The sequence below is a fragment of the Paramisgurnus dabryanus genome, chromosome 22 (assembly GCF_030506205.2).
Source record: "Paramisgurnus dabryanus chromosome 22, PD_genome_1.1, whole genome shotgun sequence".
Taxonomy (NCBI): Eukaryota; Metazoa; Chordata; class Actinopteri; order Cypriniformes; family Cobitidae; genus Paramisgurnus; species Paramisgurnus dabryanus.
Window position 1 is genome coordinate 19,073,032 of NC_133358.1, and position 18,603 is coordinate 19,091,634.

Sequence of the window (18,603 nt, forward strand, 5' to 3'; positions counted from 1 at the left end):
AATTAAGGACTTTGCTGCTGTAACATGGCTGCAGCAGGCGCAATGATATTATGCACTGCCCGAAAATAGTCCCCATGGTTACTTTATCAACAGGTAAACTTTTTGTATTGTGACCAGCGAATGAGTTTGTCAAACACAAATAGCATGGGAATATTTTCGGGCATTGTGTAATATCATTGTGCCTGCTGCAGCCATGTTATGGCAGCAAAGTCCTTGATTATTACGCCAGAATGAGAGTATAGTTCCTAGCCATATCTGCCTAGATAATCACAACTTTTAATTTTCTGTCGGTCTTAGTACACAATGTAACTACAGAAGAGTTAAGTTTTAAATAGGAAAAAATTTAAAACTCTTTGGTTATTTTTTGCGTGATGCTAATGGTCTAATCAGATTCAATAGATTAAGCTAAGCTATGCTAAAAGTGGTACCGCCAGACCCGGAGATCAGCTGAATGGATTCCAAAAAGGTAAAAATCAAATGTGTAACTCTAGGGGAGCTGGAAAATGAGCACGTTTTCAAAAAAAGGGGTGTCCCTTTAACTGTGGTGTTTGGATGGCTGTGGGCGGGGCCTGTGCAAAGTGACATCAGTTTGCTGAGAAAATGCCAACAGCTGGTCTCATGACACTGTTGAGGTTTTAAGGGATGAAAAAACACAGTGGGAATGGCTTACAGTGCATAACAAGGTGTTTATTTGTATCAATCTGGGTGTGAACCCATGACATTTTGCGCTGCTAACGCAATGCTCTACCACAGAGTTATACAACCCTAACAACCCTTAGATTTGCAAAGGCACCCAGGCCATATACGGATAATATCATAGATAATTGAGGGTTGCCTCTTGTGCACTGAAATACATGCAAAACACTTTAGCACCCATTTAGAAACGCCCTATAAACCACTCAGAAATCCTTAGTATCTGGGTGGCGTTGTTAAAGTAACAGTTTTAAATAGATATTATATTTATAGACTCTGCAGAAGTCCCATAGGTGTGCTCATCTGTTAATGTCTCTGCATGTCTATGCTGATGGGTTTCCAGAAATCTGCTGTAATGTAACTTGGCAGGAAATGTTTCTCCAGCCTGAGAGTCTTGCTTTGTGTCTGCATCCACTGCGTCATATCTGCCATCATCTTCTTACGTCTTTATCAGACAAACAGTAACTCCAACCTCCACTGTCTTCCACATTCATTTGCTACCTAATTTTCATACAAGCGTATGATATGAGCGTACTAAGGCTCCAGCTGCAACTATTGGGAGTTACTTAAACTACAGAAATATCAACTAAAACTGCTATTACTCTTTGTCTGACTCAGTTGTGCGTCATCTTTCAGTTAAGGTTTACAAAAAAGATGTAATGAAAAGGTAAATTAAAGTAAATATGATTCATTCTGCTAGTTTATATGAGAATATAAGACTTCGTGTTTAACTCAAAGATCAATTTATAAGCACCACCTTATTGCTGAAATAGTGAATGACATGTTATATATTTTTTTAAAGTGCGTTGTCGCCACCACTGGTCATTTTGTGAACTGCGGGAGATTTAATGTTATTTGAGATTCATCCTTTGACGTTCATTTCTCTTTTCTACACTAAATATCTGTCTGTAAGACGGCATTCGGGGTAAACGAAAGCAAATTGCAAAGTTCAGTCAGTGCAAAAGATCTCTCAAGCTTTTGGTTAAAATTGGCTTTGTGCAATCATTCACACTTGATTAACTGTGCGTACTTCAGTTTAGTGAAACTGGGTCTGTCTGTTTGTTGTTTGCTACTCTGATAGGACTACATTTAAAGTCCTTGAGGCTTTCAGTAGTTCTTTCAGTAGCCCTGAAGTATATTGATTTATCTGTTGCTTTATTTTATTTGCTTTTATTTGCTCTGGTTAATGTAATATTGATCATGTGTTTTTTATTATTCAGTATTATAAACTGTATTACTTTTTTTACATTTGGCCATATTAATCATGACTGAGATATTATACTTTTCTTTAATATTGCCAATAAATGTACTTGTTTTTGTTCTGTAAATTAAATGAATTCAAAAACAACTTGAGCAATAAATATGCAAAATGATCCAAACAAACAAACTTAAAACAGCAGTTTTCATGCCTGTTTGGCCAAACAAATAAGTTAAACAAATCTTAGACTACATGTTGTTTTTAGTCACTTATAAACTTGTGTAAAACACACCAAATCCTTTGAAATATCTTTTGGCATTTTTAATGAATGCAAACACACAATCAATGCATTTTGCCACTGGAGGTCACTGCAGCACCAATTATCAAAAATGTCTAAAAAACAAGAGTACTGATGTAGACCAAATCAAATTATTGCACTCAAAAAGAAAAAAAGTGTCTTATGTTGTCGTTTCAAAAGATTACAAAACCACAACCAGTGTGTTGTTCAATATCCTGGTGTGGGCAATAATCCTTCATTCTCACATATGCTTCAATGGCCTCACTTGAATGACTTCAAGCGTGTTTATTTCTAAAGAGACCACCAACAGAAATCCTAATTTTTGGTCAAATACCACCCAACAGGTAAACTCCTTGTATTTGACCAGCGAATGGGTTTGTCAAACACAAATAGCATGTTCAATGATCGAGAGAACTGTCTTTGTTGCTGGATGGCTGGAGTCAGTGAAGTGAGGGCGCATTGAACTCTCTCTGGCACCCATATTACATCACTCCTGCTGTTCTGAATGAGACCCAGAGGAAACACTGCTGTTCCCACAAAGTTATGTTCACTCGCCACTTCACTTATTATAACATCTCCACAAGTGCCAGGTTCAGTGCGAAATCTCAAGTGGCCAGCTTTATTAAAAGCACAGCAATACTTTATTGAATTCAGTGCATTCATAATTGTCCAAAGCTTCTGGTGGCCAAATTATTTTTTTGCACTTTCATCTTTACATCAATAATTCTCGCTTAATAAGCCATCTGGATTGCACTCCAGGACACTTACATGCTTTTGTATTCTTTCCTCTTTTACAGACAATCAAGTATTGGCTTTTGGAGAGCTGGTAAGCACATCCAACACTTATGAGGACCATGACCCCACAGAAGGCAGAAAACTTGTGACAGTCACAACTAAAAAGCCACTTTTATGGAGTATGGGAATTAAAAAGAAGTAGTTATGAATAAAGCACCCAAGAACCCGATCCTTTAAAAGTGCCTTTTGTTCAGCACTAACATTTTATTAACCAAGACAATGAGTAGTGTAACCTTTGATTTATTAACACAGCCAAATAGAAATGTCAATACACAAAAAAAAAAACAATATTTGTACAAATGTTCGCATTTAATCCATTATCAAACATCGTTCCAGGCAGTCAAGGGTCCGTATGGGTTCACAACTTAGCCACCACTGTAAACCAAAGAGAATTGTTGTTTTAAATAGCAATAAAAGACTGAATGCCACAATGTATTATTATTATTATATCTGTACAAAAATGATCATTTTAGGTCCAAGCCTAAATATACTTTAGTAATGCATTTGACATGGTTTTCATGTGATTAATTGCCTTTCTTAACTCCAATAAAATTATAATAATCAAGAACTTACACAATGATATTGTTGATGGGGATGTGGATGAGTTTGACGAAGAATCCAATGAAGCCCATGATGGCAAACCCAATTGCTGTGGCCATAGCAATCTTCTGGAATTCTAAAACACAGAGATCATAAAAGAAAGTTAAAATGTAGTCATGTTATCATAATTGTGGAACAAAAACATGACACTTCAATAAACTAAATGAAATTAAATACAATAAATACAGCCTGTTATTTTAAGACTAAAGGTTCAGAAACAGAATGCATGTTTTGATTTTCCATGTACAACAAATATAAAGGCAATGTATTTATTATATACATACTGGATTATTTTAATGGTGTACCTTTATCGGATATTTAATATTTGCAAGTTATTTTCGATTATTATTCTTAAAATATCACTATGAAATTAAGACACTGGCTTTTTAAACAATTCTAATATCATTTTTTCTGAATTCTTTATATCAAATGTTCCTATGTATACACACATACATACACAATCTATATATAGATACTGTATATTTATGAAATATTTTAAGAAAACATAGGTCCAGACATACCTTTTCTGTCTGGTTTTGTGCATCTTTTGACCAGTCTGATGGAGTCCTTGACGAACTGCCTGCTGGGCTCCACGAACTGCATAACCTGATCCATTCTGGACTAAAACCAAAGAGAACAGAACCAGATCAGAACAATAACTACACATTAGCATGACCTGATCAGATAACTCTGACCTGAGATCAGAACAAGGATCACAAACGGTTCAGCTTTAGCACCCATGCTCTATCTGCATCCTAATGTTACATATCATAAAATATAATTATCTAAATGAAACCAGTCATACAAAACAAGTTTCATCACTGTGGCACTTTGTTGACTATCTAGAAGTCGTCTTTAATGATCACGATAACGAATTTAATGTACTGACTGGCTAACTGTATTAGCACGGTTTGCTAGTTAGCAAAGATGCACCCTTTACACGGCATAAACATAAAAAAATTAGTTTAATTAATTTGCTAGCTGATCTATAAACTAGTGAAACACAAGTATCTTACATATTAAAAAAGTCAGATTAAAATAGTGATCCTATTTGGTCAAATCAAAAAGACAGAAAGGCTGTTTACGCTAAAAAGATCAGATGAGACACGTCTCCAGTAAACGCACTATGGATCTCATCTTAAAAGCTACATTCTTTAGTTAGCATCAGCATAAAGCATTGAAAACTTAACAGTATAGAGAAAGACACTTACCTGTGTTAACAAATCAAAAGATGAAGACGAAATGGTTCAGCTTTCTGTATAAACTGACTCGGCTATGCTTAAAGCCACGTAGATTTAACTGCGGAAAGACTGACGCAGCTTTCAGAGCCGCGCATGCGCAATGTCTCAAAAATGCTGCTCACAATGCCGTGGACAGTGCCATCTAGCGACTGGAGGATAGATTACAATCACATGTCCACATCATCTTCTTACTGTAGACGTGGACAAGACACCGAGTTAAATCAGTGGAGTTCTGGGGTGAAAAAATTGATTTTAAAATACCTACGTTTACCTAAATACAATTCATATATGCAGTAACGATTCTTATGATTATCAAAATGTATTTTAAAATAAAAGACCAAATACCTTAGTTTTAAGTGTATCAAAATAAACTACAAAATACAGCAGACACAACATGTATCAAAATAAACTACTGTATTTTTGTATTTTGAAAATACAAAAAAATACTCTGATTTCATTGACTAGAAAATATGAAGGAATTTTAATAAACCCTATCAAATACAAATTACAAAATGCTATTTTGTATTTGAAATACATCATACATCATGGTATCAAAAATACTACCCATCCCTGTCTGTAGGTGTATGTTTACAGTAGCCTACGTGTTTTAAATTATTTTTTGGATAATATATATATATATATATATATATATATATAATTTATTTCATTAGAAAACTAAAATGTAGCTTAATAAAAATGTTTTTGAAATTAATTTGGACTGAATAATGAAGAAAAGGCAGCCAATAAAAGCCCAGTAAAGATGTAAAAGCATTTTAGGGTGAACACCAAGAATCTGCTTGGTTAAATGCCAAAAGTAAATTTTTTAAAATAGGCAATGGCTATTTGAAACACTTATTATTCCATTGTTTTGATTAGTTTACTATTGTTCCAAAATTCGGAAGAAATAGTAAAAAATGGGAAAGTGTAATGGGAAAGTGATCCTGCCATAAATATGCATTTTAACCAAATGTGATTTTTGAACAATTTAGGTAAGCAATTCATCGTTTTTGCTTTGATTTTTTTGGCTTTGAGTATTACTATTCTGAAGTATGTTCACCTTAGTAGTGTGCTTCAAAGTAAAATTTGCATTTAGAGGATAAAAGCATTTAACCTTAATGCCATTGGTCAATTTAAAAAGAACCACTAACTTCCTTTTAAAGTTACTTTAGTTTAACAGTGCACAAGCGGACAAAGTATATTTTTTAATAACGCATTTCTTCTGTTCTTGGAAAAGGCAAAACATCTACTGCAAAAAATTATATCAGGGAAATCATTAGCAATTTTTTTCAGTTCATTAACTATAGCTATTCCTAAAAAACTGAATGCAAATATCATAGAACGAATCAGTAGACCAGAATCCATTTTAATTCATAACAGCTCATTAGTTTTATTGAAATTAGCCGAGGACATTAAAATAAAAAAGAATTTCGATTTACAATATAAAAATAGCACTTGTTCAGTCATGCGGTGTATGAATGCTTGTAGTTCGGATTATATATTGCATTAGCACAAAAGCTTTCTTTACACTATTCTCATAATTATATTACTAAAAAGAGAGGAGTCCTGATGTCTCTTTCACTCCCATTTAATGCCAAGCATCTGACAGCTGATCTCCCAGAGTTTCTGGGCCATTTCATCATCCATAGCGTCTCTTGAACACCTCGCTGGGGCACAGTCACTAAAAACAAGACAAGTGCTTATAGGACTTACATTGACACAACATTAACACAGCTGAATTCTTTATTGCATTATATTGGCTATAGTTTATATAACATTTGCCAACAGATTTTTCTCCGTAATACCCTGTTCTTACCTGTAATATCCTCCGCTTTCTTTGTCCAGCTCTGGCTCCACAGCACAGTAGATGGTGGTCTGTGCCCCCTGAATTGTGGTCTTAGCAAAGGGGCTGAAGACCTTGACTGCTATCTGTGCAGGCTTGCTGAGATTTCTAAACAGCTCTGAGTGTACCACACCAGGATGGAGGGAGTATACAGTCACATCTGTGCCTAGAAGCATGAAATATGTTTAATCCCAGGGTGCGGATCTGCCTGGAGTCGTCTGCTGTCTGGGAAATGTATTTGCATTTATGCTTTTGGCAGACACATTTATCCAAACTGATGCATTCATCTGCATCTCTTTTATCAGTATGTTTGTTCCCTGGCATCAATCCCCTGACTTTTGCATTGCTAATGCAATGCTCTTTACACATTGAGCGACTATACTGTAGATTAGACACACACTAGTGTACAGTGGTGCTCACTGGTAACTACATAATTTGAACCTAAATTGTGACAATTTTGTCTATTAAATTTTCATGCCTGTTAAACATTTGCTGCTGAAGAATGATTCCCAAACAGTGCCAGTTAATTTCAAGATAAAACAGTTTAAGAACAAAAGATGATAACTTTAAAAAGATGAAATTGTTTTTAAAAACAATGTTTAGTCAGACATCTTTGTTATGAAGGTCACATCACATACCCTGCAGTCTTTTCGCCAGTGATCGTGTACAGAGGATGTTTGCCAGTTTGCTCTGTCCGTATGCCCTCCGAGGAGAGTAACTCTTCTCACTGTTTATGTCATCCAGGCGGATGCTGCCCCACGTATGGGCAACAGAAGCCACATTGATGATCCGCGCGGGGACGGACTTCTTTATGAGGTCGAGCAAAAGGTAGGTGAGAAGGAAATGACCTAGTATTGTAGGAAAGATAAAATAGTCACACACGACCTTCATTGTCTCACATGTCCTGTTAATGTCTTTGTGGCTTATTTGTGTATTAATCAATAAATGCATGGAAGTGGATGTATATATGGAGAGGATGTATACTAAATGTGTGTGTTTGGGAGCAGTGGAGTCACAGGAAACCAATTTGGGCTTGTGATAAACAAAGAAGTTATGTCAATTTAAAGGAATACAGCACAGTTTTTCAATATTTTACTATTTTCTTACCTCAACTTGGACGAATTAATACACACCTATCTTTTTTCAATGCGTGCACTTAATCTTTGTACTGCGCATTGTGAATGTGTTAGCATTTAGCCTAGCTTCATTAATTTCTTAGGATCCAAACAGGGATGAATTTAACACTTCCATGTTTTCCCTATTTAAAGACTGTTACATGAGTAGTTACACAAGTAAAACAGTTAAGTATAGTGACACAAAATAAGTTAATAAATTAATTGGTCTAAGCTGAGGTAAGAACATAGTTAAATATAAAAAAACGGTGGTCTTTTCCTTTAAAGGTTATGTTGCTTGAGAAACTATTCAACCTTGCTAGTAAGTGGAAATAACAATGTCTTGTACATGTTAATAGTCTATAACTAAGCACAAATGGTGTTTCATTTGACTAAATTACTTGATTTACTGGTGAGACAAAGTAGCCATACTGAATAATACAGGAAGTTTGGCTGGTATTTTTGGCTGGTAGTCAGGTCATAGGTTAGAGTTGGGTCATGGTTAGCGGTTAAAATGCATATGCAATGTAAAACCAAACACAGAAGTCTTTACCCAAATGGTTGACACCAAACTGCATCTCAAAGCCATCTGTGGTTTTTGAATATGGACACATCATGATGCCAGCATTGTTGATAAGGATGTTGACTTGTTTTTCCTCTAAAACAACATAAAAAATAATATTCTTAGTATATAAAGGTCAGTTTAAAAAACCATAAACTTGGGGTTCATATAGCTGGTGTACATGTTTTTATGATTTTTTTATAAGTGTTAAAACTCCTGCTAATTTTTCCGTTACATTTTTATTCAAAGTGTTACACCAACAATATATTTTGACATGGAAATGTGAATTAAATTATAATGCAAACAATAAAAAATGTCCCTGGTTATCCCAGGTCTTTGGCCCTAACAGTAAATGATTAGATTACAGAAAATAAATGCAACCAATCAGAGTTTTGGTTTGAAATAAATAACGAAAACAAAGTAATATTCTACACACCTTTGTTTATGACTTCTGCAAATGCTCTGATTGATTTGGTATCTGATAAATCAAGTTTATTGACCACAATATTTTGGTTTCCAGAATCCTCAATCAATTCTTTTCTGGCTTCTTCTGCTTTTTCCAGATCTCTGCAGGCCATGATGACTCGAGCTCCTGAGGACGCCAGATAGAAAAGTTTATATTAATGCGCTTTCCATGATTCCATAAATATTTTTTTATCTTAAATAACATTGTTTACATATTTCAGCAAATGCCCTTGCTCTCCTTGCATAAGTAATTCATTTGGTGCTAAACTGGGATGTAAGGCTGATGAACCAACACAATAGCTGTTTGCCTGGTAATTACTGTGCAGAAAGTCTATTATACTATCCAAAGCCATTTGGTTGGCAAGCATCAAAGTTTCTTTGTTGGAATCCAGCGGGTCGATGTGGGAAAGTGTGCAGTTGTACGTTTCTCTGGCAGAGAGTATTATAATCCTGTCATTTATTTATCAGCATGCATTCAATGTTTACAAGAGTCTGTCATTTTTAAATGAAATATTATCTGTTTTCGTTTACATTTGCTGTTTTGCGTTTGACAATGGAACACTGCACTGTTTAGTTTTGCATTTTTTCTATGTTCATCCGGGATTATAGTGATTTTAAACTGAACAAATGCTGAAATAAATATACAGGTCCAAAGTAATTATATTTACTGCAGAGAGTTCATAACACGTGGCTACAGGTTACCAGGTTAGAATGCCTATGCTTTTCATGCAATGAATGGTCAAAAATGGTAATTATGACCATGCAAAGCATTTTTCTTTAAATGTTGACCAGAAGTATATTTAAAGATATAGTCTACTGTAACATTGCATTGTGATTGATAAAAATCACCTGCTTCAGACAAATGTTATTTATATATCAGATTCTTACCTCTTTTAGCCAGGTCTCTGGCTGTCTCTTTTCCTATACCTGTATTAGCTCCTGTGATTATTACAGTTTTATCATCAAGCCTTACAGAAGAGCTCCATTGGCCACAGAAGAAACTTCTGATCATAAAGACAAAACAAATGTTTACAGGTTATTTTTATGCCCATTTCTAACCAATAGCACATCAACGCTATATTTTGCGGATTGTGTTTAAAAATCATATAATTATAAATATTATTTTAAAATATTTGCTTACCTTACAGAGTGCATTGTTCCAGTAAAACCGGTAATTTTCCCTAAGTTAACAGCAGATGTCTACTCTAGCGTTGTGTGTATTTTATGAATGAGATGTTACACTACAGTCCCTCCTTTTCAGAGCACTGTCCTCTGACCAATTAAATTCCCTTAATGTGTTTTGTAGTTGTTTCCCAACGCTGGATTTTCCGCTAGACGCCAACGTTACAATTACGTCAAACATTTAAAAATTAGTTTTCTAAATTCGCAAATCATACATGACACTTTTGTCCACTAGACGTCCTCGTTGCATAAGCTAGATGTGTGGAAGGATTTTATCATCAGACAAACTGACAGACGTGGTTTTTAAACTTTTTCACCATGCACCCCCCTTGTGAAGGGTCCAACCCAGTTTGCGCCCCCACCACCCCATAGAAATTCATGATAAAAAAATCTCAAACTTAAACTTTTAATTAAACTAAACATATTTTACATTGCAGAAGTAGTTCTGCTGTTTGGTTAAAGTTTGATTTGTTAAAGCTTAATTACACAAAATGTATTATAAATTCATATATTTTATAACATAAAAACTGTAAAACTGGGCCCCCTTGTTACCATCTGGGGGACCATGGCCCCAATTAGAGAACCATATAGCAGACAGATAGGCTACACTTTCAAGCAAACAGACAAAGACAGATAGATAGACAGATCGTCTGTCAGATAGTAAAAAAATGCAAGTCAATTCAACCTACTTTTTTAAGTTTTGGATTGTGATAAGTTTACATAACACAAAAAAACACGTTATAATTGTCGTTAATTTGTTAAGGAAACACTACTTAAAAATATATGTTGATATGATCATGTTTTACAGTGTAGATTAGGGGTGGGCATTCCCGGTCCTGGAGGGCCGCTGTCCTGCAAAGTTTAGTGTGTGTTTGATTAGGGTTGGAGCTAAACTTTGCAGGAGCGTGGCCCTTCAGGAATGCCCACCCCTGGGGCCTCATTTATAAAGCGTGCGTAAGCACAGATTTGATCGTAAAGTTTGCGTACGCAAAAATCCACGGCAAAGTGCATATTTATAAAAGCTGTCTTTGACGTGGAAAAGTGCTTAGCGCCACGTCAGGGTCTGAGCAGACGTACGCACTTTTGCTTGTCTGATTGCTGCAGGTTTTTGGAAATATAAGCCATTCTTGCTGTTTGAAATTTGGTTTAAACATTTAGAAGTGCTTTTATATGTCTGTGACATTAATTAGACATCGTTTAAAGGCGGAGATCTGAAACTGCTCGGTTGCGCACAAGTTCAAGTTCATTTGCGATTTATAGATTTGAAAGGGGTACGCGCGTTTTTTGCGCGTACGTTCGGTTTATAAATCACACGTACGCATTTTTTATAAATGAAGATCAAATGTAGGATGGTTTTTACGCAGCATTTTATAAATGAGGCCCCAGGTGTAGATACACAAATAGACAGAAAGTCATACAGATAAACCAGATAAACCATCAGACATTGTATCAAACAGAGAGACTGTTCAACCAGCAGAAAGACCATCAGACATAAAGGTGGACAGACAGACCATCAAACAGACTGATAGATCAACAAACAGCTAGTCAGACAGACCATCAAAGATACAAAACATAAGACAGATAGACATTCTGTCAAACAGACAGAACAAGCAGAGAGACAGGCCATCTAACAGACAGACCATCAGCAGATAGACATCTATTAGATGCCAAGAGACAGATATTCAGACTGATAGACTGTCGGAGAGGCAGACAAGACTTTTTTTAATTAGATACTTTATTTATTGAAGCATGAAGGAAAACATTTTGCAAGACATTTATAACACTTTCAAGACACAAACCACTACCAGCTAGTCATAGTATCAGACTAATCATATCTGATCCAATAACAACTAATAATTCATATGACACATCTGCAGAAGCATACACATATATGGCACAGGTGGGCTGATGGGGAGACTTAATATGGTCATTAATATGAAAAAAGGCTGTGGTTGAAGTGTGGTTCATTTCCAGCGAATCCCCAGTAGATGGCAGCTGGCAGCCCACAATCTGCTGGCAGTGTTGTTATCATTAGCGGCCCTGGAGCACGGGGCCACAGCACAGTCACTGTACGAAATCATCCGAGAAAGAACTTTATTAAACATGACAAATATCTCTTTTGATTTCTGCCTAAACTAGTGGAAACTTTGTGTTGTTTAGTCAAAGGTCTTAACTTGAATAAATCCTGAACAAACCTGAAGTAGGTTCCATTGGGCAGGTCAGGGGTAAGAGCACAATACAGGGTGGTGTAGGCACCCTCTGCAGGGGTCTTTATCAGAAAGCCAAATGTCTTGACAAAGAACTGTAGAGATTTCTTCATGTGCCTGATGACATCTGTCTTTACTAAACCTGGGTCCACAGCATAAACACTCACTCCCATCCCTGTCAAAAAACACTGTAGTTTACATCAGATTTGACAAGTTATACAGTTAGAGAAGTGACAGTCTATCTGATCACTATTGTTAATCGTTATGCAATATCAAAAGACCTCATATGTTATTTGAGGGCAAAAAGATAAAAGTGCTTTTGGCTAAAACACGAGACTCTCACATTTATATACCATATTAATGAATTAGCAACATCATTATGTATGGACATGGTGCTTTGCAAACAGCAAAACTTTAGTTTTGATCTTCAGTTGACCATTACTTAAATTGTTCAATGTAGTAATTTTTTATTGTACAGTCCACTGGCATGTAAAGCTTTATTGAAAAGAAATTAATAAATTAATACAAAACAGTAAACAGATAACAGTGAATTCGTTCTCAACAGCATAATTTCCCTTTGAAGTTTGCTCTTATATATGAGTTTAAGAAGGGTTAACCACAGTAGCACCAGTTTTTCCACATTTCAAGATTATTTGGGCAAGGCCAAAACGGTGGCTCTGAATTGACCACTGGAGACACCGAGCATGGCCCCGCCCCTAACACGATCGCGAGCATCGAAAGAGACGTCAGCTTTTCCGGAAGTGGGCGTGGTTTCAACACAGACAGCGGACACGCACGGCAGTTTTTCAAGATTTTGATAACTTATTTTATTTATTTAGCGTTTTTTTTTTCATTCCACTTTGACTGGGTGGTTAATATCACATTTTTCTGTGGTGTCAAAAACGCAGAATACATTTAATAGCGGATTAACAGTGACTTCTTAAAGAGCATATTTAAAGTCGTTATTTTTTTGTGATACATTTTTCAAAATACTTAAATTTTCAGTAACACTTTTACAATAAGGTTTTTATTGTATTGTATAATCTTAGTTCGTGTTAATTTCAGCATTTACCATTCACAAACGTTGACTGTTAACCTTAAAGTTAATGTATAGTGACTAACTAACATGAACAATTGTATTGGTATTTACTAACATTAAAGGGACACAAAAAAGGAATATTTTTGCTCACTTTCCAGCTTTCCTAGAGTTAAACATTTGATTTTTACCGTTTTGGAATCCATTCAGCGGATCCCCGGGTCTGGCAGTACCACTTTTAGCATAGCTTAGCATTATCCATTGAATCCGATTAGACCATTAGCATCGAGCTCAAAAATGACCAAAGAGTTTCGATATTTTTCCTTTGTAAAACTTGACTTTTCTGTAATTACATCGTGTACTAAGACAGACGGAAAATTAAAAGTTGCGATTTTCTAGGCAGATATTAGTACACAATGTAACTACAGAAGAAACAAGTTTTAAATAGGAAAAATATCGAAACTCTTTGGTCACTTTTGAGTACGATGCTAATGGTCTAATCAGATTCCATTTATTATGCTAAGCTATGCTAAAAGTGGTAACGTCAGACCCGAAGATTGGCTGAATGAATTCCAAAATGGTAAAAATCAAATATTTAACTCTAAAGCCAGGGATTCACAGCACGATTACTGGCTGTCCCAAATGAAAGATTGCCAAATTGTGAAACAATCAGCGAGATTTCTGTGATCGTGGCTCTTCATCAGTGTTCCTATGTCGTACAGTGAGGGAGGTTCAAAGACGGCCATTTTCCCGGTCTTGCGTCCAAAGATAGCCTACGATAGTTTTCTGACAGTGTCAGAAATTCAGCACGATCACCGCAAAGTGTGTTTGCTGCTACGACCTGCGTACTGGTATTTGTTTACCACGAGTGCATGCTGGTGATGTTGCGCTAACGTGTGACGCAGCCGCCAAAGCTTCCGTGTCATCATCGTACATTTACATGCCTGTCGTACCCGAGTTTTAACGATCCATGTCGCACAGTGTGATAAGGTAATGATCTTATAGGAGGGCAAAACTCCTGCAGTGTATTCCAGGCTTAAGGGAGCTGGAAAATTTGAATATTTTTTTAAAAAGTGGAGTGTCCCTTTAACAAAGATTAATACATGTTAAAGAAACTGCATATTGTTGGTTCATGTTAGCTAATGCATTTACTATAATGATAACAAATACAACCTTACTGCAGTGTTCCCAAATTGTTATTTTTTTCTGGGCTATTTTCAATGTATTCCCTACCGTTGGACCCCACTGTACCAGTATGTCTTCTGCACGATCACATACACTATCATCAAATATGTCATCAAATGATTCTTACAGTACCTTCCACTTTTGTGGCAAGCTCTCGTGTAAAGAGTACATTGGCCAGTTTGCTCTGTACGTAGGCCTTCACAGGATGATAGTTTTTCTCACTGTTCAGATCCTCAAAGTGGATCTTTCCCATGGAGTGCGCCAATGAGGAGACATTAATCACTCTTGAAGGAGCTGAATGCTTCAACAGATCCATAAGGAGGAATGTGAGAAAGAAATGTCCTGGAGAAGAAAAGAAGTCATACATCTTCATCTCTGAATACGTGTCAAGCACAAACAACCTCTGTAGCTGCTACTAAAACAAATGGACAACTTTGTGAAGTGTTAAAGCTTTATCGTATAAGTAGATATTATTCTTTAAGGAATTTGTACTTGCTCATACCTATATGATTGACACCGAACTGTGTCTCAAAGCCATCTGCTGTTGTGGAATACGGGCACATTGCCACCCCAGCATTATTAATCAGCAAATGAAGAGATTTTTCAGCTGAAACAAAAAGTCATCAGATCTGAGCCTGTGGATATAGATGTCTGATATAGGCAGGAGTGAAAATATGTGGGCCTAACTCACTGTTGTAAATCAGCTCAGCAAAATCACAGATGGATTTGGTGTCGGCTAGGTCCAGTTTACAGGTAACCACAGTGGCATTTTCCACTTCTCTGAGGATATCACAGGCTGCCTGTTCAGCTTTAACCATGTCTCTGCAGGCCATAATTACTCGAGCACCTGCGGTCACATAAAACACAACTAAATACAGACTCCAATAACTCTTAACTCTTATTACAACAGAAGTTATTTTCACAATTCATGGTTTTACTATTGCTGTTACTGCTTTTAATTTTAATTAGTACAATCATTAAATCACTTATTAGATCAGCATTATTTCAATGTAAGAATAAACAATTCATATATGTGAAGTGATATATAATAAACAAAAGATGATTAAATGTGTTACCCACCCCGTCTTGCTAGGTCTTTGGCTGTTTCTTTCCCAATACCACTGTTTGCTCCAGTTACTATAGCTGTTTTTCCATCTAACCGAACATCAGATGACCAGCGTTTGATGAAAAGCCCTCTGAAAGAGTATTTCTATTTTGAATTTTATAATATCTGACAGTGAAATTTAACAGTATTACGACTTGAAAGTACAACACTTGAAAGAGGAACAGATTATATATTTTGCATAATAAGAGGAATGTTCATTTATGTTCTCACAAAAAGCTGTGTTGTTATTTAACTCATGGACAGGTCAAATGTGGTCATTTTAAAGTACATTTAAACCCATCGGTTGGGTTCATTTATAGTTTACCCAACTAAAACAACACAGCATTTTTACATTGCAATTTTCAGTATGAAAAATTTCCAGTATGAAAAAGACAATAATATTTATTTTAATATGTTTACAATATTTAAGCCAAAGGTTAATTACATTTATTTATATGTTTACAGTATAAACACTCTACAAATTTTGAGTTATTTTCAATCCAGCATAAAAGTGAAAGTGTGATCTACTTAAAAAATTGATAACACTTAAAAAAAGTAAGTTTTATCAAGTTAGATTTTTTCACTTTAAGTGAAAAATATAAGGTGAAAAAACTTAAAAAAAAAATTACTTCAATTGGTAACATTTAAAAATGTATGCTTTATCAGCTTCACTTTTTAACTTAAAGTGAGAAAATGTAAGTTTTTCTATGTGTTACCAATTTAAAGTTAATCCAACTTTGACATTTTATTAGGTCAAAAGGGGACAAATGGAGCTGCTGTGTAACCCAAACTGAAAAAAATTGTTGCTGCCTTAATCTTAATTTTTTTATTTAAGCAACTCAGATTTCCAAGTCATTTCAACTTACTATTCACTGATTCTTGAAACTTTGGCAAAAACATGTCACACTAAGAAAAGTGCTAATTCTGTTGGAAATTAATAACATTTTCATGAAGAAAAAGAATCAATGTTATAATCAGGGGGCCCTTTGCACATATGTAAGTTTCTTTTATAGGTTTATTTTGATTTTTTATTAATTTAATGATTATATGCTGGCCCATTGCCTACAAAATCAGTTGTCCTCGGTTAAGAGATAATCATTTCAACTTGATTAAAAAAGCCAAAAGTAATAATTGAATTGAATGATATATTTACCACATGAAAGAGTACATTCATTGTAATATGTATTAAAAACTACAAACAGTGAGTTTTGACAATATTTACTATTATTTTGTGATTGCTCAAAATGTGTCCCACATATTTGTCACCGCACCGTCAGATATTTATAAAAAGCAATAAAATCAGACAACTACAGGGTCAACTGCATTCCTGAGGACCCCATTTTCAAACCTTCAGCTCTACTGCATGCTTCAAGATCACTCAAGCTCCTGTAGGTTTGCTATTTTCTCTTAAACTTCTTCATATTTTTGGACACTGCTACTGTCACAACCATAACATGTCAACACCGTCATCTTTGTAAAAAAAATATTAGATTAGATTATGAAATCATTATGTATCATTTTTAAGAAGAGGTCTGAAGTAGCTAGCAACAGAGGGGAAACAAGATGGCTAATGTGAACAACTCATCTATTTTTTTATCTATATTAGGTTTTTGTCACCACCGTCAGATGTCACCACCGTCAGGTTCTCTGTCTTATCTGTCAGGTTTTATGTATTTTAGGAAGTTATGATTTGATATTTGTTCATCACAGTGCTCAGGATTGTTATTTTTTGGACCAAATATTTACATAAAGTTTAAGCAAGAAGCCATTGACTTGAGTGGTATACATTTTGGAATAATGAGGCCAATGTCACCACCGTCAGATTAGTGTCACCACCATCAGACGGAGTTTTATTTGTTTTAAATATATATGCTTACAATATGTTTCTTAAATTATTAAATTAATAGTCTCTATTAATACATATGAAATGTAATTTATGAAAAAAATACGAACGGGGGGGGGGGGGTTTGATTGGCACCAGTAATTTGCTGAACATCCAAGACCTTGGTCTATAATGATATACCTTCAGATTTTAACTAACTTTCTTTTCAAAATTTAAACCTGTTTTATCCAAATTCCCAAGAATCACTGTATTATTTATCTTGACAGAGATGAGTTGGTATAACTTAGAAAATGAAGTTGACATATTTTAACTAAGTTGTAACAACTCATCTCTTGTCAAGATAAATAGTAAGTTGAAATGACTTATAGATTTGAGTTGATTAAACACAAAAAAATTAAGTCAGCAAAGATTTTTTTACATTGCAGAAAATCTTTATATTTGACTCAGCAATGGGTTGAAACAACCCAACATAGGCTAAATTACAACACATCGGCTTGAGTTTGATTGTCTCTTTTTGACCCAACGCTGGGTTGAAAATAACCCAGCATTTTTTCGAGTGTAAGAGAAAGGTCAAAAATACTGATTTAGATTTATTTTGAGTATTTAGGACAATAATAATACTAAATGCAATATTTATGTTAATAATGCTACATTCAAACCAACATCAAAAAGTCCTTACCTTACAACATTCATTTCTCCACAAGTCTTATTAAATGTTAACCACCCCAAATTATCTCTGTCAAAGCAACTCATCATTCTGAGTGTTATGATAAATGATCAGGTGCCTTTTTTATACTGAAATAAACAGGGCAGACACAAAATCCCCTTTGTTTTTTTGAGGTCAGAACGAATGGATAATGTTTTGCATGTTAAATAAAGTCACACTTAATATTTCACATACAGCCCTAAAAGCCCAGGCTGATGAATGAACCTGTGTGTGATCTACTGGCTGCACTTTATAAAAAGCATTCAGATTTTTCTGGAAACTTGAACACAAACGGCTTCCCAACGGCAAAAAGTTTGACTTCATTTTAAAGAACTTTACTTCCTAAAACATTTAAACTTTTGTCAAAGACACTTTATTTAACAAGCTCATAAGCATCTTCTGGCTCCTACAGCTGTATCAGGTGAACATTAGAAATGGACAGAAATTACACACCAAACCCCATGAGGATTGTTTGGCAAAACTGTTTAAACGATGGGAAAGTCTTTTTAATGTTTCATCTTGAAACAATCAGGTA

The 18,603-nt window shown here is 35.3% G+C and overlaps 4 protein-coding genes across 4 annotated transcripts in view; 1 reads left to right on the forward strand and 3 right to left on the reverse strand.

Moving 5' to 3' along the window:
• tpk1 (thiamin pyrophosphokinase 1) overlaps positions 1 to 3,272 on the forward strand; it is an 83,604-nt gene extending 80,332 nt beyond the window's left edge. Inside the window, exon 9 of the mRNA XM_065258075.1 lies at positions 2,987 to 3,272. Within this exon, the coding sequence (XP_065114147.1) occupies positions 2,987 to 3,126 (140 nt within the window). The 3' untranslated portion in view covers positions 3,127 to 3,272. The remainder of the gene's footprint in view (positions 1 to 2,986) is intronic.
• sec61g (SEC61 translocon subunit gamma) lies at positions 3,154 to 4,952 on the reverse strand. The gene is made up of 4 exons (XM_065258076.2): positions 4,796 to 4,952; positions 4,106 to 4,205; positions 3,558 to 3,660; positions 3,154 to 3,359 (listed from the first exon to the last, which is right to left on the reverse strand). Exons 2-4 carry the CDS (start codon positions 4,197 to 4,199, stop codon positions 3,350 to 3,352), a joined length of 207 nt encoding a protein of 68 aa, XP_065114148.1. The 5' UTR covers positions 4,200 to 4,205; positions 4,796 to 4,952; the 3' UTR covers positions 3,154 to 3,349.
• Positions 4,953 to 5,881: 929 nt separating this feature from the next.
• On the reverse strand, positions 5,882 to 10,313 carry LOC135740072 (retinol dehydrogenase 12). The gene is made up of 7 exons (XM_065258077.1): positions 9,946 to 10,313; positions 9,693 to 9,808; positions 8,776 to 8,931; positions 8,331 to 8,435; positions 7,304 to 7,513; positions 6,639 to 6,831; positions 5,882 to 6,503 (listed from the first exon to the last, which is right to left on the reverse strand). The coding sequence occupies exons 1-7, from the start codon at positions 9,957 to 9,959 to the stop codon at positions 6,401 to 6,403; spliced, it is 897 nt and encodes a 298-aa protein (XP_065114149.1). The 5' UTR covers positions 9,960 to 10,313; the 3' UTR covers positions 5,882 to 6,400.
• Positions 10,314 to 11,520: 1,207 nt separating this feature from the next.
• Positions 11,521 to 18,113, reverse strand: LOC135740073 (retinol dehydrogenase 12). Its single transcript, XM_065258078.1, has 7 exons — positions 18,042 to 18,113; positions 15,495 to 15,610; positions 15,106 to 15,261; positions 14,917 to 15,021; positions 14,547 to 14,756; positions 12,182 to 12,368; positions 11,521 to 12,053 (listed from the first exon to the last, which is right to left on the reverse strand). Exons 1-7 carry the CDS (start codon positions 18,053 to 18,055, stop codon positions 11,951 to 11,953), a joined length of 891 nt encoding a protein of 296 aa, XP_065114150.1. The 5' UTR covers positions 18,056 to 18,113; the 3' UTR covers positions 11,521 to 11,950.
• Between the last annotated feature and the right edge of the window lie 490 nt (positions 18,114 to 18,603).

What these genes read in the sequence shown, in the direction of transcription:
- sec61g (XM_065258076.2), bottom strand. Translation starts at nt 4,199, where the DNA reads ATGGATCAGGTTATGCAGTTCGTGGAGCCCAGCAGGCAGTTCGTCAAG. An exon ending in CACAAAACCAGACAGAAAAG is followed by an intron (nt 3,661 to 4,105) that starts GTATGTCTGGAC and finishes TCTGTGTTTTAG; the next exon opens with AATTCCAGAAGATTGCTATG.
- LOC135740073 (XM_065258078.1), bottom strand. An exon ending in GTTCGGTGTCAATCATATAG is followed by an intron (nt 14,757 to 14,916) that starts GTATGAGCAAGT and finishes TTTCTTCTCCAG; the next exon opens with GACATTTCTTTCTCACATTC. An exon ending in CCCAATGGAACCTACTTCAG is followed by an intron (nt 12,054 to 12,181) that starts GTTTGTTCAGGA and finishes GATTTCGTACAG; the next exon opens with TGACTGTGCTGTGGCCCCGT.
- LOC135740072 (XM_065258077.1), bottom strand. An exon ending in CAGAGACCTGGCTAAAAGAG is followed by an intron (nt 8,932 to 9,692) that starts GTAAGAATCTGA and finishes TGGCGTCCTCAG; the next exon opens with GAGCTCGAGTCATCATGGCC. An exon ending in GAAAGCGGAGGATATTACAG is followed by an intron (nt 6,504 to 6,638) that starts GTAAGAACAGGG and finishes TCTTGTTTTTAG; the next exon opens with TGACTGTGCCCCAGCGAGGT.